This window comes from Fusarium coffeatum (genome assembly GCF_003316985.1).
Source record: "Fusarium coffeatum strain FIESC_28 chromosome Unknown BRIP53273_contig_264, whole genome shotgun sequence".
NCBI lineage: Eukaryota > Fungi > Ascomycota > Sordariomycetes > Hypocreales > Nectriaceae > Fusarium > Fusarium coffeatum.
In genome coordinates, this window is record NW_022158056.1 from 35612 (window position 1) to 52201 (window position 16590).

At 47.4% G+C, this 16590-nt stretch overlaps 7 protein-coding genes across 7 annotated transcripts; 1 reads left to right on the forward strand and 6 right to left on the reverse strand.

Annotated features, from left to right (window-relative positions):
- Window positions 1–66: 66 nt before the first annotated feature.
- On the reverse strand, window positions 67–1410 carry FIESC28_09752 (uncharacterized protein; the record flags this gene model as incomplete). The annotated part of the gene is made up of 1 exon (XM_031163888.1): window positions 67–1410. One exon carries the CDS (start codon window positions 1408–1410, stop codon window positions 67–69), a length of 1344 nt encoding a protein of 447 aa, XP_031012048.1.
- An 856-nt stretch (window positions 1411–2266) lies between these two features.
- On the reverse strand, window positions 2267–3304 carry FIESC28_09753 (uncharacterized protein; the record flags this gene model as incomplete). Its single annotated transcript, XM_031163889.1, has 1 exon — window positions 2267–3304. One exon carries the CDS (start codon window positions 3302–3304, stop codon window positions 2267–2269), a length of 1038 nt encoding a protein of 345 aa, XP_031012049.1.
- A 667-nt stretch (window positions 3305–3971) lies between these two features.
- On the reverse strand, window positions 3972–5494 carry FIESC28_09754 (uncharacterized protein; the record flags this gene model as incomplete). Its single annotated transcript, XM_031163890.1, has 5 exons — window positions 3972–4471; window positions 4519–4702; window positions 4749–5150; window positions 5197–5211; window positions 5258–5494. The coding sequence occupies 5 exons, from the start codon at window positions 5492–5494 to the stop codon at window positions 3972–3974; spliced, it is 1338 nt and encodes a 445-aa protein (XP_031012050.1).
- Window positions 5495–6617: 1123 nt separating this feature from the next.
- FIESC28_09755 (uncharacterized protein) lies at window positions 6618–7557 on the forward strand (the record flags this gene model as incomplete). Its single annotated transcript, XM_031163891.1, has 3 exons — window positions 6618–6698; window positions 6743–7400; window positions 7448–7557. The coding sequence occupies 3 exons, from the start codon at window positions 6618–6620 to the stop codon at window positions 7555–7557; spliced, it is 849 nt and encodes a 282-aa protein (XP_031012051.1).
- A 400-nt stretch (window positions 7558–7957) lies between these two features.
- On the reverse strand, window positions 7958–9054 carry FIESC28_09756 (uncharacterized protein; the record flags this gene model as incomplete). The annotated part of the gene is made up of 3 exons (XM_031163892.1): window positions 7958–7996; window positions 8046–8138; window positions 8188–9054. 3 exons carry the CDS (start codon window positions 9052–9054, stop codon window positions 7958–7960), a joined length of 999 nt encoding a protein of 332 aa, XP_031012052.1.
- Window positions 9055–9375: 321 nt separating this feature from the next.
- On the reverse strand, window positions 9376–10729 carry FIESC28_09757 (uncharacterized protein; the record flags this gene model as incomplete). The annotated part of the gene is made up of 6 exons (XM_031163893.1): window positions 9376–9451; window positions 9669–9843; window positions 9892–10050; window positions 10097–10394; window positions 10443–10655; window positions 10706–10729. 6 exons carry the CDS (start codon window positions 10727–10729, stop codon window positions 9376–9378), a joined length of 945 nt encoding a protein of 314 aa, XP_031012053.1.
- A 3501-nt stretch (window positions 10730–14230) lies between these two features.
- Window positions 14231–15884, reverse strand: FIESC28_09758 (uncharacterized protein; the record flags this gene model as incomplete). The annotated part of the gene is made up of 4 exons (XM_031163894.1): window positions 14231–15010; window positions 15063–15197; window positions 15248–15766; window positions 15828–15884. 4 exons carry the CDS (start codon window positions 15882–15884, stop codon window positions 14231–14233), a joined length of 1491 nt encoding a protein of 496 aa, XP_031012054.1.
- Window positions 15885–16590: the final 706 nt, after the last annotated feature.

Consider the following 16590-nt stretch of genomic DNA (forward strand, 5'->3'; position numbering starts at 1 on the left):
TGTTTGTTCACCACTAACAAAAATCTCTTCAAATGTGGTAAAGTACAAGAAAGTCTCCTTCAACACCTAAGCAGAAGGTCCGCCAACATAAATCGTCAAAGTCTCAGGTTCACCCGAAACAACGCCTGAAGCATTCTCATTCCCGTCCGGGTTAACATCATCGTACGGGAAAGCATAACCCTTTCCATCAACCTCGTAAGAATGCACAATCCGACTGTAGTGGCTCGTAGGATCGTTCTTGTAGTACATCTCTTGTCCCAGCTTTGGTGTGTTATCACCACCATCTGAGAGAAGTGTAGACCTGACGAACGCGGCGCAAAGACGAGGGACAACGGCGGCATGGACGCCATTGTCACCTTCTTGCACAGTGAAAGGTCCACTGTTGCAGCCCCATATGTCCTTGGTGTTGGGCTTCGCGTAGCCGCGGTTGTCGCCGTCACAGGTAAGTTCTTCACCATTGACACGACATTTGACCTCGCCCGCTTCAGACTGTGTGTTGATGATGAGATCCTGGTTGGTGTACTTCGCCCAGACATCATTGACATAAGAATCCCAGTAGTCCCCGAAGCTGATCGGTTCCAGGTCATACTGATTGCCAGGCGAAAGCACACGAACAGGTTTACCCTCCTTATTCGCAATGCACATAAAGGTCCACGCCCGGCCATCAGCATCTTTCTGTTTAACAAGATCATCGCAGATCTTGGCCACAGCACCAGATTCAAGACCTTGACACGTCTGCTCGCTTCCATCCTTGAGAGCAAGACCCATACCAAGCGGAATACCAACAAAGTCGACGTAGCTGATGTTCGCATAGAGAACGCCATTTGTGAAGGTGAGTTCTACAAAACCCCAGTCCACACCAGCACTGGGATCTTGGAGGTTCGTAACAGAAGGCTGGACCAGACCATCGCCATTTCCGATATCGACCGTAAAGAAGTGAAGATCATCGTTGGCGAAGTAAACACGTCCAGAGGACATAGAAATAGGAATCGTAAAATCCAAGGTTTGTCCTTGGGGTGGAAGAGGAATGGCGATGTTCTCCTTGATCTCGACGGGTTCTTTCGAGCCGCCTGATTTAGGATAGACTAAATTTCCATCAGGCCCGATGAAAACGACTGTCCCGTCAGAGTCCAGCCCTGAAATATACGCTCGGACGTTCCCGCCACTGAAGTTGTTTACTAACTTGAGAGGCAGCGAAGCAGGTTCCGCTCTGCGGTTGAAGACTTGTGTTTTGTTATTCGCGTATGTGCCATTGAGTAGGTTATCGTCTCCGACTTGGATCTTGCCGGGGTTTACTCTAATGAAGCCCTCTGGTGTAGTATCCTGACGACGAATGAGGGACTGGGAGGATTGGAAAGGAGCGGCAAAAGCTGTGCCGAGAAGGCCAGCTAAGAAAAGGAATGAACGCATCCTATCAAAGAATGACTTATAAGAAATGAATGAATGAATGAATGAAAAGAAAGTGAAGAGAGCTTTACAGAACAAGTTCGAACATGGCGGTTTACTACAGAGCTATATAACTACATCAAGTGTTTCAAGACCCAAAGGATTGAGATGTTCTTCAAGGATGCATCCTCATAGAAACATGGGAGGAATCGCATGAAATAAACAGGGGATTATTGCAAACGTTTTGTATATATTTGAGGGAAGAGGCTGATGATGCATGTTTTGCCACATGATTGGTTCGTGGGAGGAGGAGCTAGGACGGACTTGAAACAAGGGTTCAAGAAAGCTCAAACAAATCTGTTTTGGAGGGATGAAGAAACTGTCTATGCTCCTTTCATCTCATCCTAGCCAGTCAACGGTCCGAATCCGCGGTTATTGCTCCGAGAGTGTTTCTAATATTTCAATAGACTTCAACAATAATACAGTCTGATATAGGTCCTGCAAATCATAATGGCGGTTAGACGCCCAATAGAGGCCATTCCCAATAATTGGTGACATGCATTTACCGACTTGAATGGTTTCAAAAGTGTAAGGAGAAATCTTTGATAAAGGGACAAAGGAATAATCCTTCTCGTTGGTAGGATCGAGTCTGAGTTATGCTGTGTTTCATCCGTCAGCCGCTAGACGCACGTCTTTATGCGTTGTATGGGGGAGGATGATCTTCCGACGCGGATTGGCCTGTGCGTGTGATCCTACCACCACTTAATAGAATAAACATCTCTCAAAAGCAATTAATCAACCGAGATAATATCGCCATCGTGGCGGACATGGGTCGAGACTTTTATTAATTAACCTAGATTAAACTCCTGATATCAAAATCCTATAGCTTGCTCTGCTTGATCAAGTGAGCGTTGACAGGCGAAATAGCCTTGCCTGTCTTGTGGTAAGACAGAATGTTTTCCATACCCAGCTTCTCAAATCCAACATGTGAATCCAATGAGGCACCCGCATTATGCGACAATAACTCGACGTTCTTCATCTCAATCAGCTCAGGGCTAATGACAGGCTCATGCTCAAAAACATCCAATCCAGCACCAGAAAGCTGTCCACTCTTAAGTGCCTCAACAAGATCCTTCTCATTGATCAACTTTCCTCGTGCAATGTTGACAAGTTTCGCTCCCTTCTTCATCTTGGCTAGACCTTCTTTGTTAAGAAGGGTTTCGCCTGCGAATGGTGTCGCGACAAGAACGCAGTCTGCTTCTGCGAGGAGCGTGTCCGCTGAGGGGTGGTAGACTGCCTTCAGAGGTTCTTCGATTGAGGTGGGCATGCGGGCTATGTCGTTGTAGATGATCTTCATGTCAAGCGCCTTGTAGGCTTTTTCTGCGATGCGACGGCCAATTCTGCCAAAACCGATGATGCCGAGAGTGAAGCCCTGGGGGTTGCGAGATACAGGAGCTAGATTGCGCTGGGCATCGAGGAATTGCTCTGAAGATCCTGATCGGGCGGCGATGTGCGACCAGGATAATTGACGGAAGACAGAAATGATGAGCCAGATTGCTGCGTCTGCGACAGACTCTGTACAAGCAGCCGCAGCGTTGCAGTATGTGATTCCTCTCTTTGCAAGAGCAGCAGTATCAACCCAATCAAACCCAGCACCAGCACTAGCATAAATCTTGCACGAAGCAGGTAGAAGAGAAACCAACTCTTCATCCCAGTTACCCATCTCACCACCTGTGTTCCAGAATGGTCTGTAGATGGCGAAAAAGTCACCAAAAGATTTAGACTTGAGGGCTTGGATGAATTCTGGGCGTGACATGCTGTGGGAGCGCTTGATCTCAAAGCTGCTGGTGAATGTTTTGTAAAGATCGTGATTCCATTTTATGTCGTCGCCGAGCTGGAGGACGATTGGTTTGGTCATTTTGGCTGTAATTACGAGTGAGATAGAGTCCGAGAGTTGATAGATTGAAGAGGTTGAGATTGGCCGTGATACGATGAGATGAATATGAATCAGGCGATAAGAGCCATGGTTTTAATATCAAGGTCGGACCCTCGGCCGATGGACATTGTTGAGAGAATGCCGTATCTCAACAGCGTAATTTTGCCCGTAAATCAGGGCAATTCTGGCCGTTGAATCCATAAAAGTGTGGTATTAGAGGATGGCTATTGGTCGGAACAATTCCCCGGCTGATGAGGGGCGCTAAATTCGGAGTTCTCGCCGGTGGAAATGCATCGCGATCGAGACCGATTCAAGACTCTGGGTCTGGGGTAAGTGGATAGCAATTGCTGCGCGGCTTGAACATTCGAGCATGGATGGCATGAAGACAGTCTATGAGTTTTGGTGATTTTAGCTTCTTTTTACTTCTATGCTTGGATGGTTATCCAACATGTGAAGGAGGTGGTGATGGTTAGACAAATGAACATTTATGTTTGTTGTGTTAACATCCACAGCTGGACTACGGTTTGGTTCGCACGAGTAGCGTTACAAACAGGTCACAACCACAACATTTCAACTTCATGTGTCTAACTATTATACTCCGTAACATCTCCACTTTTGTTCAATGGCACTTCCAAAGTCTTCCTTTCCCTCAATCCTTCTTTTGGATCCTGGGAAAACTCAACCAAACACCTGCGACAACCGTGATCAACGCCAGAATAATTGGCTGCAGCACTCCGACACCCTTGTGGTTCGCAATGGCACCAATGGCAAATGGAAACACAGTTCCGCCAGTACCACCAATAGCCATAGCGAATCCAATCGCAGAAACATGGATTTTAGCTGGCAAAAGCTTAGCAGTTACCATGACTGCTCCAGGAAACATAGGTCCCAAGAAGAAGCCCAGAAAGGCTACGGCGACAGCTGAGACGATGAATTTAGGTACGAGCCAGAAAAGAAGCTGGAGGCCGATGCAGATGACGAGGTAAATGGATAAACAAAGTCTTTCGCCGAAGCGCTCGGTTACGAAACCGAGACAGGCACGACCAAGAGCCATGCCGGCCCAGAAGCCGGTTCCGGATGCACCAGAAGCGTAGGCTGAGGCTTTTCGGACGCGGAGCATGAATGTGACAACCCAACCTCCAAGACCAACTATAGAATATTAGCGATAGACCAGGCCACTGTAGAGGGCAACATACCTTCAACGCCCATGTAGGCAAAGAAGAACAGCGAACAGAGCCATGTAACCTTTGACTTCAGCGCTTCTCGCGTCCCGGCGCCTGTATCTTCCGATTCATTCTTATGCTCGAGCTGATATACAGCACCAGTCATTCGCCAGAAGGAAACAGTGAGACCAACCCACTCAAGAGTCGCGATACCAATCTTCAAACATCAGTCAGATCCCAAAGTCATCACAGAATAAACTCACCATGATATAGTAGAAAGTGTACCAAGGTAACTCATAACTAACAACCAGACTCGTCGCAATAAGTGGCGAAAACAAAGCACCAAGCGAATACGAAGCGTGCAAGAAACCCTGTACCGTATTCGCCTTATCCATTGCGCCTACCCACGCGCAAAAGCAAGCATCGGTAAGACCGTTGCCGAAACCGCTGAAGACGTTGCAGACCACGAGAACAGGGTACGGCGGGTGGAGAGCCAATGCGACAAAGGTGATAAGATGGCAGATGGGAGCCATTATCGCAACACCACGCTGTCCGAACTTCATATGGATGCGTGCATTGGTGAAAGCTGCGACGGAGTAGCCTGCGAATGGGGTCAAGAAAATAAGGGAGATGATTGTGTAGCTTAGATCGTAATATGTTTCGAGCTATTGTTGTCAGCTACCATCCATCAATCTCATCTGCTCAACATACATATGGGATTAAAGCCTGTGAAAGTTAGCATCATTCAATTGAACGGAGGAGGAATACATACTCCAACAGCCGCATCATTCATCCCAGCAATGATGAATGATAAGAAAGCAAACCCAAGCTTGGCCATATTTCCCCTCGGGTAGTTCCATCTCTGCGCTTGTGTTTGCGCGTATGGCGGAGGTACATCTTCAGGTGGTAAAGAATGCTGCTCCTCGTTATCTTTACCGCGGACATGACATCCTTCCAGCGTCGTGAGCTCAATCGGCTCTTGTGTTTGTGTTTGAGTAACGGTCGCCATAACGCCTGTGCATGCAGGAAGAAAAAGTGAGGAAGGGAGAGTCAAGCTTGGCGGTATTTATGAGATCAGCGGTGGAGCGGAAGAAATTGACTCGACGTCTCAAAAGGGAAGTCATTCCAGCAGGGAAGGAAGGACTGACTGTCTGAGTGGGTGGTGATAACGCGGGGTTTGTTATGCTTATTCCAGCAGACTGAGCTAACCTGCTTGGGGAAATAATCGGGGAGGGTTTCCAGCTTCGTCAGGACGGCCCGTCGGATGGATGAAGCGGATTCCGTCAATTGATTCCGTACGCATTCCGCTGTATCATAGACATTTATATTAAAGGCTTGCGCTGATGGTTGTCGTGTTTATTGGTCTTGTGAAGGCGTTGTGGTGGTGGTCTGATGCATCCTGACACTCTAAGAGAAAGGCGGTGGGAAGACATTGCCTGTCCTTCGAATGTCAAATGGCTGGTAGTACTTCTTAAGGTAAAGAGATATCTGGATATCAAGAGTAAACTCTGGCGTAGAATAATGAGGTTCTCCAGCTTGATGATGATGGGATTGAACTACCAGTAATCACGCAGCCCCAGAGGCTAATTTAGCGCCTGTCTAACATCAACCCACTGAAGACAATATGCCTCTTTCATCCCACCTATCACTCGGGTGCAATGCCTACCAAAGCCGCTCAAAGTAAGAGGAAGAATTGCTGTACGTCCTGTCGTCGACGACATAGAAAATGTGTCATCCAGCCAGGAGCTTCACAATGCGGGGCTTGTATTGAGTCAAGTCAAAACTGTCAATTCGAGAGTGCCATTCGTTTCAAGTATAATCATCTACAGAACAGACAAGATGGAAGGGAAGAGGTGGAAGTGCCGGGGACAAGTATGTTGCCGTTTTTCTCTGTCTCTGTAATAGATCTTGCTCATAACTTCCCGCTAGTCTCGTTCACGACACCGCGAGGGATTAATGGTGACATCTCTACGACGCAAGATGCAACCGTGGAGCATTCGAACCCAGATATATCTGCCACAATAATTCTACCCACGGCCAACGGAACGGAAGCGCTAACCCCGGGATCTAGATCTGGACATAGTCTGACGGCAACTGAAACTACCCATCTTGCTTCCTCGATACCGCAATCCATGTCTACCCAAGATGTTCAACCACTTACCGAACGAGAAGCCTTCCTCTTCATGACATATGTCCACAAACTAGCACCTTTAGTAAGTTCCCATTGCCTAATACTGTGCCTTACTGACGCATACAGTCCGACGCCTGCGATGACGCTCGCCATTTCACCCTCCAAGTCCCTCATCTCGCTCTCCAGAACCCCATGATCCTCCATGGTATTCTCGCCCTATCCAGCCGCTACGACTCCCCCACCACGCTAGAAAGCACATACTACCACAACAAGCATATCAATCTTCTCATACGCGCTTTTGACCTACCCTGGGATACAACCCTTCTAACGTCCGTGGTCCTAGCCCGTCTCTACGAAGAGAATGACCCATCCTCTGATCCACACACTCACCTCTCCGGTACGCAAAACTTACTGAATCATGAGGTTATTTCCAGGTTCGTCATGGAAGGTGAACTGGCGGAGGCGGCAAGTTGGGTACACTTGAGACAGACGATCTATGTGTATGTTGCAAGAAAGGTACCAGTAGAGATTTGTCTAGAGAATTTTGAGAGATCGGGTGTCTTCCAACGGAGGGATGACTCTGCTTGGGCGAATCGGGCAGTGTTTCTGTTTGCAAGGATTATGAAGATGTTCTTGGGAAAGAGGCAGTGGGAACATGTTAAAGACGAGGTCGAGAAGTGGTTTGAGGAGAGGCCTGTGTCGTTTAAGCCGATATTCCACAAGAAGGGAGATGTGTTGGAGGATAGACCGTTTCCAGTGATTTGCTTTGCGGCTTCTGTGCCTGGTAAGATTATTTTTAGCGTGTTGTGGGCAGCGGCTAATATGGTATAGTGGTTGGGATGCAGCATTACTTTGCTGCCAAGACAGTGCTCTGTCTTGACACTCTCAATGATTTGGAGGATCAGAACGACCCAGCTACCCATAACATACAGGTCAGATAGCCATGGAGGTTTTGGTTTATTAAGCTGACGTCGAGATAGGAAACAATATCCTCTTATCTATGCACCCTCATGAGTTTGGCACTGTCAAATGAACAAGCAGGCAACGCGTTCTTTTTACCGGCACATATGTTATCACTCTGTAAGTATAAGAATGACTTTACGCCAAGTTCTAATAATTTTAAGGTGGATACTGTATAAACGATCCATGTGTACGAAGACATACGATACGATACTTGGAGAAGGTGGAACAGTTGATCAGATGGAAGACAAAGAGGCTTATTGAAACCTTGGAGACACAATGGAATGACGCAGACAGGGCTGGTATGAGGGCACAAGACCAAAATATTTGAATAAAGCTATTGTTTCAGCTATCTGCGGAATTTGTGTCAGACATCCAATGTTAGACGCCATCACCAAACTCAAAGTCCTTGTCCCATCGCTTCAGCTCGTTAGCGTCGCCTTGTTGCGGGATGTCGGAACGTACTTACTTTATCCCATGGTCGCGCCGAGTTGACAAATCTCAAATCAGTACCCAATCTAATCCGATTCTGCTTGTCATGGTTGATTGTCGAAGCATGTATCTGCGCACCACATTAGCTTCCATCTCCCCTTGCACAGTCAGTTACGTACCATATGCGGAGTATGAAACACGACATCTCCAGCCTCATACCTACTAACAAGCCACTTCCTACCATGCTCCCTCCCAAAAGTTGCAGGTCCGTCTGCCAAGAATCCTGTACTCATCATATTCTTATTGAAGGCATCTCTCATCTCTTCATTACTCATACCCGCATCTCTGGCCTTCTTCGCAAAATCATTTTCTATCTCTGCACCCAGTGCTTCGCTGTTTTCGAGATAAATGAGACCGCCTCCGTCGAGTGCAATATCGCCCATGGGGACCCAGGCTGTTACAGAGGTTGGTTCGCCATAGCGCATAAAGGATTGGTCGTAGTGTACTCCGATGGCTTTGTTGCCTGGTGTGTTGTTGCGGAGAAGGGTACGGCGGACGGGTAAGGTGTTTGAGCCCCAGCCTGTTAGGCGGGACACGAAATCTTTGAGAACGGGATGGCTACAGAAGCCCTTTGGACCAGCGTACCAAGGCTCGGTGTGGGCTTTGAGAGCTGCGTCGACAAATGTATTCGACTCGCTCGTCTCGCCAGGTCGAGAGTTTTGACCACTACCAGCGCCAATACCTGGATAGTCAGCTGGATCTGCTGCATCGTCGAAGATGCCTTCGACGGGGGATGTTCCGGGTTTGAGAACACCGCTTGGGGCCATGGATGTGAAGTATGCTTCGCGAGCTGCAAGGACATCTTCGCAAGGAAGAAGACCCCTGACTAGAAGATAGCCATTGGACAGAAACCTCTGATAGAGAACATTGAGAGGTTCATCGAGGGAAGAGGGTTGAAGTTTGGCAACTTCCGTTTGGGCCAGAAGGCCATCATTGACGTGGAGCTCTACGCCCTCAATGGTAGAATTGCTCTGAGCGTGAGGCATGGCGAATGGTCAAGTTCTTAACAAGTTTCAGCATGGGGCAAGATGAGGAGGAATGATTTTCTGTTCGCCCTCCCAATTTCTGGAGCTTTATACTTCACGATACGAAGTAAGAGGTCGAACATGGAGAAAGGCTCCGCGGGGAGATTTTCCTAATGTGGTAATCTCCACACGCACTGTTGGAATGACACTTCACCCACCCACAAGTGGAGGCTGGGTAAAGAGATCTGCAGAAGAGGTCTGAAGCTTTTCATCATGACTTTCATTGGCCCTTCAAGTTACGAGTTCTTCGCATCGCTGAGTTGGTTCCAAACGTAACAGTAGTTAGTGTCCGCCCGCAGCAGCCAGGATTTCACCAGCTTGTAATGTCATCTGTCTGACTCCGCTTGTAATCTTGGTTCTGTCACGATATGAAGTAATTTTATTTATTATGCTCTGAGCAAAGGGGTATCTTCCAGTCCATCTATACTTTAAACTCTTCCTGCCTTTCAGGTATATTAACCATTGTCTCTCTGGACCCAACGTGATGTGTCGAGACAACCCCGTTCATCGTATTTAATTCCGTCTCACTCCCAGAGAGGCTGTGAGTTGGTTGGTTTCTCCTCCTACTCCAATACGCCCCCGACCCAATCGTGCCGACGCCATTGACTTCAGGTTGCTTTACGGGGCCCGCGTGGTGGTGGTCATTGCTGCTCATCATACTAATGTTTGACATTTTTCGGAGGAGGGGTCGTAGAGCTGTGCTAGCTACGACCATTACTGAGATGCAGATCTCGGCTGTTGCCCAGATGTCTAGATTGTGTTAGATTATGAGGTAGAAAGGGTGAGGGAAGGACGTACATATTGAGATGTCGTTGCTGACAAAGGTCGTTGTGATGAATCGTCCAATACTGACGATAATCGTAACAAGCCCAAGACTGAAAACAACAGCTAATCCAATCTTCTTTCGTGTCGAATTAACCTTGAGCTCTTTCAATAAGGGAATCGGATAAAGAACATCTAACAAGTCAGTACAATCCATACACACGATTGAGACACAACATACTCAACACTTCAGAGGTAAAGTTCATAGACCAATTAATTTTCATGAGCGTCATCGACATAAAAGCCTGACAATGCTCCTCATCGGTATCAAGCCAGTTCACCGAAGGATCCGGTCCGCACCAAAACGTATCGGCGAAAAAGGTGACGAGCGAGAAAGATGCTGTAAGAGCTGCCAAGGCGTAGAGGAGAGTTCGCATTCCTGGGTGTGTACAGGGAACGAGATTAAAGTAAAATGCTATGATGCTGAATTTAGGGAAGTAGATGCCAAAGTCGAAGAAGTAATTCGTCATGAAGCGGGTCTGTAGGCCCTGTTAGTGTTGATCTGAGAGTGGTTGTGGTGATTGTACCTTTTTGAGAGCTACGCTGGACATCATAAAGTCGTCCATGGCATTCATCTCATATGTCAAAGTATCACATATGAGTAATCCTTGACAGGCCGCCAATCCGGCAAAAAGCCAGTAATCAGCCGAATATAACCTCGCATTGCGTAGCCATAGCCGCACGTAAACACGAGCAGCAACCAAGATATACGCGATGGTCAGAAGAGTCCATTCAAAGGCCTGCAACCAATTAGCACCCTAATCTCAGCCCATTAGTTTTTTTTTCCTACCATAACGGCCTTGCTGGAAATCATCTTGACGGGAATATCGTCGGCGGTCAAGCCAGCCGGGCAAAATGTGAGGTTGGTGTTATGTAATCGTGATAAACATGGCGTAACTGGAGGGAATAATGAAATGAAGAGAGCAAAGTGGACGGACGCGGGCCACGCGTAGGTGCAGCTGATAATTATATCTATGACCCTGGCCTGTAGTCAAGTGAGACGGGCTAATGTGTCTAGTGGCCTGCTAATGAAACGCCACTGAAATGGTCGACGCCATGGGGGATCTCGAGTCAAGCAGGGTCGAGTCAATCTGACATGTCAATCTTGTCAATACCCGTCATTAATCTGTTGAAATCTAGAAACCCTTTTATTTTGTTTAAAATGAAACATCTCAATACCAAATACAGAATGTACAATGCAACAATCAGCAAGCCATTACAGTTCAACCTCATTTACCGAGTCCAAAGCCCTGGATCAAGGATCAACCTCCTTTATCAGCGCCAAGCCTCATCCTAGTGAACCTTATTTTTCTGACACAGGGATCAGATCGTCGGGGAGGCGGATCCATGATGTGGTAGCCGCTTGCGGACGGAAACTTTTCTTGAGCATGGTCTGAACTCTGAACTAATTGGAATTACTGATTGACCTCTGCAAGGAACAGAAGTCTAACTCCCAACTCCGGTCGTGTTCCCGGATATGTGATAGGTGGAACCTGTCAACCTTGTGATAGCTTTCGATCTGGAGTTTTAGTTGAGTAAGCTGTGTGGATCGTGGGATTGGCTTTTAGATTGAGCGACAGCTTAGGTCACATCGTGGGAGAGGGCTAGATTGGATTTCGGACCTTCAATGCTACCTCTGGGCTTTAAACAGAAGCTGGCCAAGTACTATAGCCTTGTTTTTTTCGATTGATCTCGATCAACATGGACAGATCCCAATTTCTACTCTTTCAAGTACCCGCCAAGCTGAAGCTGAAGGATGTCTCAGCCTCCTTCTGTGCGCACATCTCACAAGTTTCTCAACCTAGACTGCACAATCCCTATAGGGCATAGATCCCCAGCAACTCAGCCAGCGCCGGTGACAAATTCGCATCATCACATTCATCATTCAATCCCCGCCCGGCAATAAAGTCCATACCTCTGTGTTGAGGTCGAGACGGGTCCTCCCATGGCAAATTCCTTGCTGCCCCGTTTTGGTAAAACTAACCCGGTGACGCTTTCGGGGCTGGCGGATTTAGTAATTTCCATGCCTGGTTGATTTGTCGTGTTTTATAGCGCTTGACCTTCGCGGGTTAGACTTTTGAGTCAAGACACGTAAAAGAACCAATGTCTTTACCAGTGATCAGGTCGCATTGTCTCGTCACGTTTGATGCTAGCTAAAGACAATTATACCCACATTCCGGACAAGATCCAGTGTAATAATCAACACATGGTCTCGATGAGTCCCAACAAGCGAAAGAATCCATGGCTATACGGTTGGTGATTGGCAGAAACTAGCGTCGTATCAGTTGATACAACATTCAACATTGATAGATAGCGGCCCAAGTTCTTGGAGTTATTGCTGCCCAATAGTGATTCACTTCTTGAACAAAGGGAAACAGCACCGGAGATGATGTTCGATCCCGGGCCCCAGAACTACGACCTACGCTTCGGTACCCTCCATTTCCACCTCATAGAGGAAACATAACTATTATTATTGTTCTATAAATAGATTAGAATTACCACTTCCTTCACTGATACCTCTTCCAGCATTATAAAATTATCATTAGCCCATCCATATATTCTGAGACGTCCGTCGTCCATCCAAAGATTATAATGACCATTAGCACCGTCGCAACGTACCCCTTCTAGCTGGCTCGGTCCTAGCAGCTTCATTCCAAGTCATCGGCCTAGCAGATGAACTCGCCGAAGATCCTCTGCGATTTAATCTCATAGAATCTGCAGCATCAGGCCAGGTATCAGACCTTCCCATACCCGATGGCCGAACAGCCGTTGAGCGACTTCTGTTCAGCGCTGGAGGTGTATTCCACCGACCCCCAGAGCTCTCGGGCAAAGCCAAAAGAGACTGTCCAGTCGAAGCTCTGGCTCGCCATGATGGTTGTCTTTGTGGCGCTGTAGACGACATATCAAGTAACGGTGCTGGCGTGACGCCTGTTTGAGCGCAGTAGATAGAGTCAGTCCTAGTAGAAGACACACTCGAAGTTCGCCTAGGACGGCTGACGTATTGTGCATCATCAGGACCACGAGAAGATCTTCTCGACGGCGCTCGCGCCAAGCTCCAACCAGCCTGTTGACCACGAGGCATCTGTTGGTTCTCGTACTCTTCCAAAGCACCGAGCAAGCCACCATTGAAAGGACTCTCTCTTGGCCTGTTTGTAGCAGAGCGTGATCGCTCTTCCATCTCTTGTCTAAGAAGATCATATCTATCTCCTAGCAGACCCGTTGGGCTGAACATTGGTTCCGACATTGCCTTGGGGACTTGAGGTTGTTGAAGGCTTAGTTGAGGGCGACGATTTGTCTGCCTTGGGGATGAAGACGAGTTTTCCATCTTTGGAGCGTTTGATGGTTAGACTGTCTGATTGAACAGCTGAGCTTGAGATAGAGCACAGGAACATTTGTAAATGGATGTTTTAGTAACGACTGTTGAGTTTTCGATGATGCTTTTTCATGGTATCATGTCTGAGATTTATACTCTTCTTCGTTTTATCATACTATAATGATGATCAATGATCTCTTCTTTAGAAAGGCTTCCGTAGTACCTAAAGACCGACGATTTGATCCTTCAGACTCATCAATGCTCAACACTGCCTCCTCAAAAGTCGCGATACATTCAAAACATCTCCAAGCTTCAACACAGCCTCAGCCCAACTTACAATTTTCCAACTAATCTAACACTCTTGCGAGAGATTTGAACGTGCTCTTGACAGTTTCAGTCAAGCTATGAGAACCATTCTGTGATAGTTTGTGTGATAGAACGCAGATGTCAGCAAACGACCAATGGCGATAGGCGGTCGGGAACAACAACCCTTGCCCTCATCGGTCAAATCTGACCGTGTCCACCATAAAACCTCAGCACCGCCCCGATCGCGAACTTCACTGCGCCACCACGTTTTATTGGCGAGCAATTGAATGTAATCGTCATAGTAGAGGTTTTGTCTCTGTTTGGCGGTTTGAGGTAGGTTTTCATCGAGATAACGGTTTTTTGGAGGTTAGTTTGAGTGGTATTGCTGATGGCTCTCTGACCACAAGCTTTCACTTACACTAACATCGTGTCATCAAAATCGCTCACTCTTCCTTGTCAGAAGCTTTAAGATGGATCGGATTAAGCATCTAGTGGAGGCTGTGCAATATCAGACTGTGTAAGTTCGAATCCTTCACGTCTGTACAAGCAAGAAATCTTTCCCCAACTTCCCATTACCAATCAATGTTGGGAGTACCAACAATGCGAAGGAAGATGATGATACTCTGTTATTACACATTCACTACTTTAAGAGTTGTTCGTGAATCGTCTATCACTCTTCAAACATCATAGTAGGATCTACATAACACAACACTCCTCCGCAGGCTGCTTGGCCCTCGAACCCACAGTGATCGCACTTTCACCTTGAGCAACCAAGACATCCTCTTGCTCAGGCGACACAACCCTCGGGGCCAACCTCTCCTTCAACTCGGCAAACTTATCCATCCACCAGTACCCAACTTTGTCCCAGCACGTCACCATCCAATCCTGCTGATACTCCTTCATAAGCTCGTCAAGCTGTGCCTTCAGGCCTTGTTCTTCTGTAGCAGCCCAAGCAATAGCTAGAGCAAGAGGTACATGACTTGCGCCTAGAGGTCGGTACTGACTTATCCTCTGTGCCATGGAGACCACTTCTGAGGAACACAGTGCTGCTTCACCCACGAGGGCGAGGTTGTAGGGATCGAAGGCCTGCATGAGTGCGTTCATGATAACGAGAACCGTTAGCATAACAGAGTATGCTGAATTGTAAGAGCGTGATAAGCGGAGTTGCATTGGCGTGGGTTGGTATCCAGGTTCCCACGTAACGGCTTTGACGATCTCGGATACCTTGCGCAGGTCTCGACATAACCTGTGATAAGCACAAGTAATCTCCATACGATGTATCTCGGGCTCATTGATAAAGTCAGGTAGTCTTCCTAGATTTCTTATCGAGAGACTTGGGATACCGGCGTCTTGGCCTTCTTGTTCTCTATGTCGGGTTTCGGCTGGAGTAGGAGGGTTGTTTTTCTTGAAGTTATCGAGCATGTCCCAGAACCACTTTTCTAATCTGACTTTGGGATTTGAGATACTCTCAATGATCTTGAAAGTTGTTAGTTGGGGTTTTGAGGTTGTGGGAGGGCAAGTGGCGTACTACTGGGACGCAGAAGGTGAGAATCATTTCTGTTTCGAAACCTGCTTTCCAGTTCTCTCGTGCTGCTGCTTTGAGCAGATATGCTAGACCTTGGCCATGACTTGTATTCGGATCATCATCTCGTCCCAGCCAACCCTGAAATATGTCAGTGTCCATTGAATGCTGTAAAGACGTATATTACAAACCTGACAGATCATGATCAGATAAACAGCACACATAGTCTCGGGCATCCTCGCCTTGGCTGGATTAGCCAAACACAACCTCAACGCACCCAGCGCCTTTCCATATTTCGTCAACGCATCGATAGTCTGATAGCCCTGCGGCATATGCAATGTCGAGAACGTCGTAGCCAAAGCATCAGCCGAAGCATCAAGAGCCTCATTCCTCCCCAACCTGGCAGGAATATGTCGCAAAAAGTCTCCATAACAGGTGATATCGTAACGCAAGTCTGTAATCTCCAGTCTTGATACCAACGTGTGGGTTACTTTGGTCGTCGGATTACTCGGAACTTTAATCAGAGCTTGTAACGGTGATGACGACTTTCGTGAACTGGAGTCACTATCTGTGTCGACGATCTGAGGTGTTGAATTGCTCGAGCCATGCTCTAGAGTCCTGACTTTGAACTTGTAGCGCTGTTTACCCACGTTGACGCAGGCAATATCGAGTCTCTCGCAACGAGCACATCTCGGCTGAGCTTTATCGCACTATTTCCGGTGGTCAGATCCGTAACGTATCCCTCCCGCCGATCAGTCGGATAAGACTCACCTTCTTCTTCTGCTTTCGACAAGCATCGCAGCCTTTGTAAGACGGAACACCCGGCATTCTGGTTTGGTTTTAGTCAAGCGGTCAATGTAACCCAAAACAGTCAAAATTTGAATGAAGCGAGCGGTGGATGAAGGTGATATTTAGTTAAATCTTGGTCTTGGTCTCTACGCCCCGCTTTGTTGTGTCCAAAAGGCTGAATTGGAGAAGAACCAGGGCTCAGCCTTAGAGACATAATCTTTGGCGTCTGATTGGATTTGCTCCACTGAAGGATGAGATGGAGCGCAGCGTTTTTCCTTGTTTGGTATAGCGTTGAATGTCTGCTGCAGGAGAATGAGGGTTCTAATTGAGGCATCCTTCAAGATGCGTCTCATTCGACCGTTGACTCCGATGCTTAATGAGCTTGTGAACTATCGGTAGCGAATCAGTTCAAGACGATATGTCGATCCAAGGCATACTGACATCGATTGTCCCGAGATCAGCGGTTCTGTGTGAGATGCTCAGCCCTGTCCTGTCCTGTGGTGGCATGTAACCGCCACGTTGCCACCCATGGCTGTGCATTAGATGAGATATGTAGATCGTTGTACAACCTCAGTCGCGGTATGGATATGTTTTCGGAATACTGCTTATACCATGTCGAAATTGCATCTTGATAGGGCGTTCTTGATTTGAGTATAAATCTGGTCGAAATCCTTCTTGGCTCCCTGTAGATAAAGGATATACCCAATCAATCACTTCCACATCTCTTTCCTGATACGAAATCCAT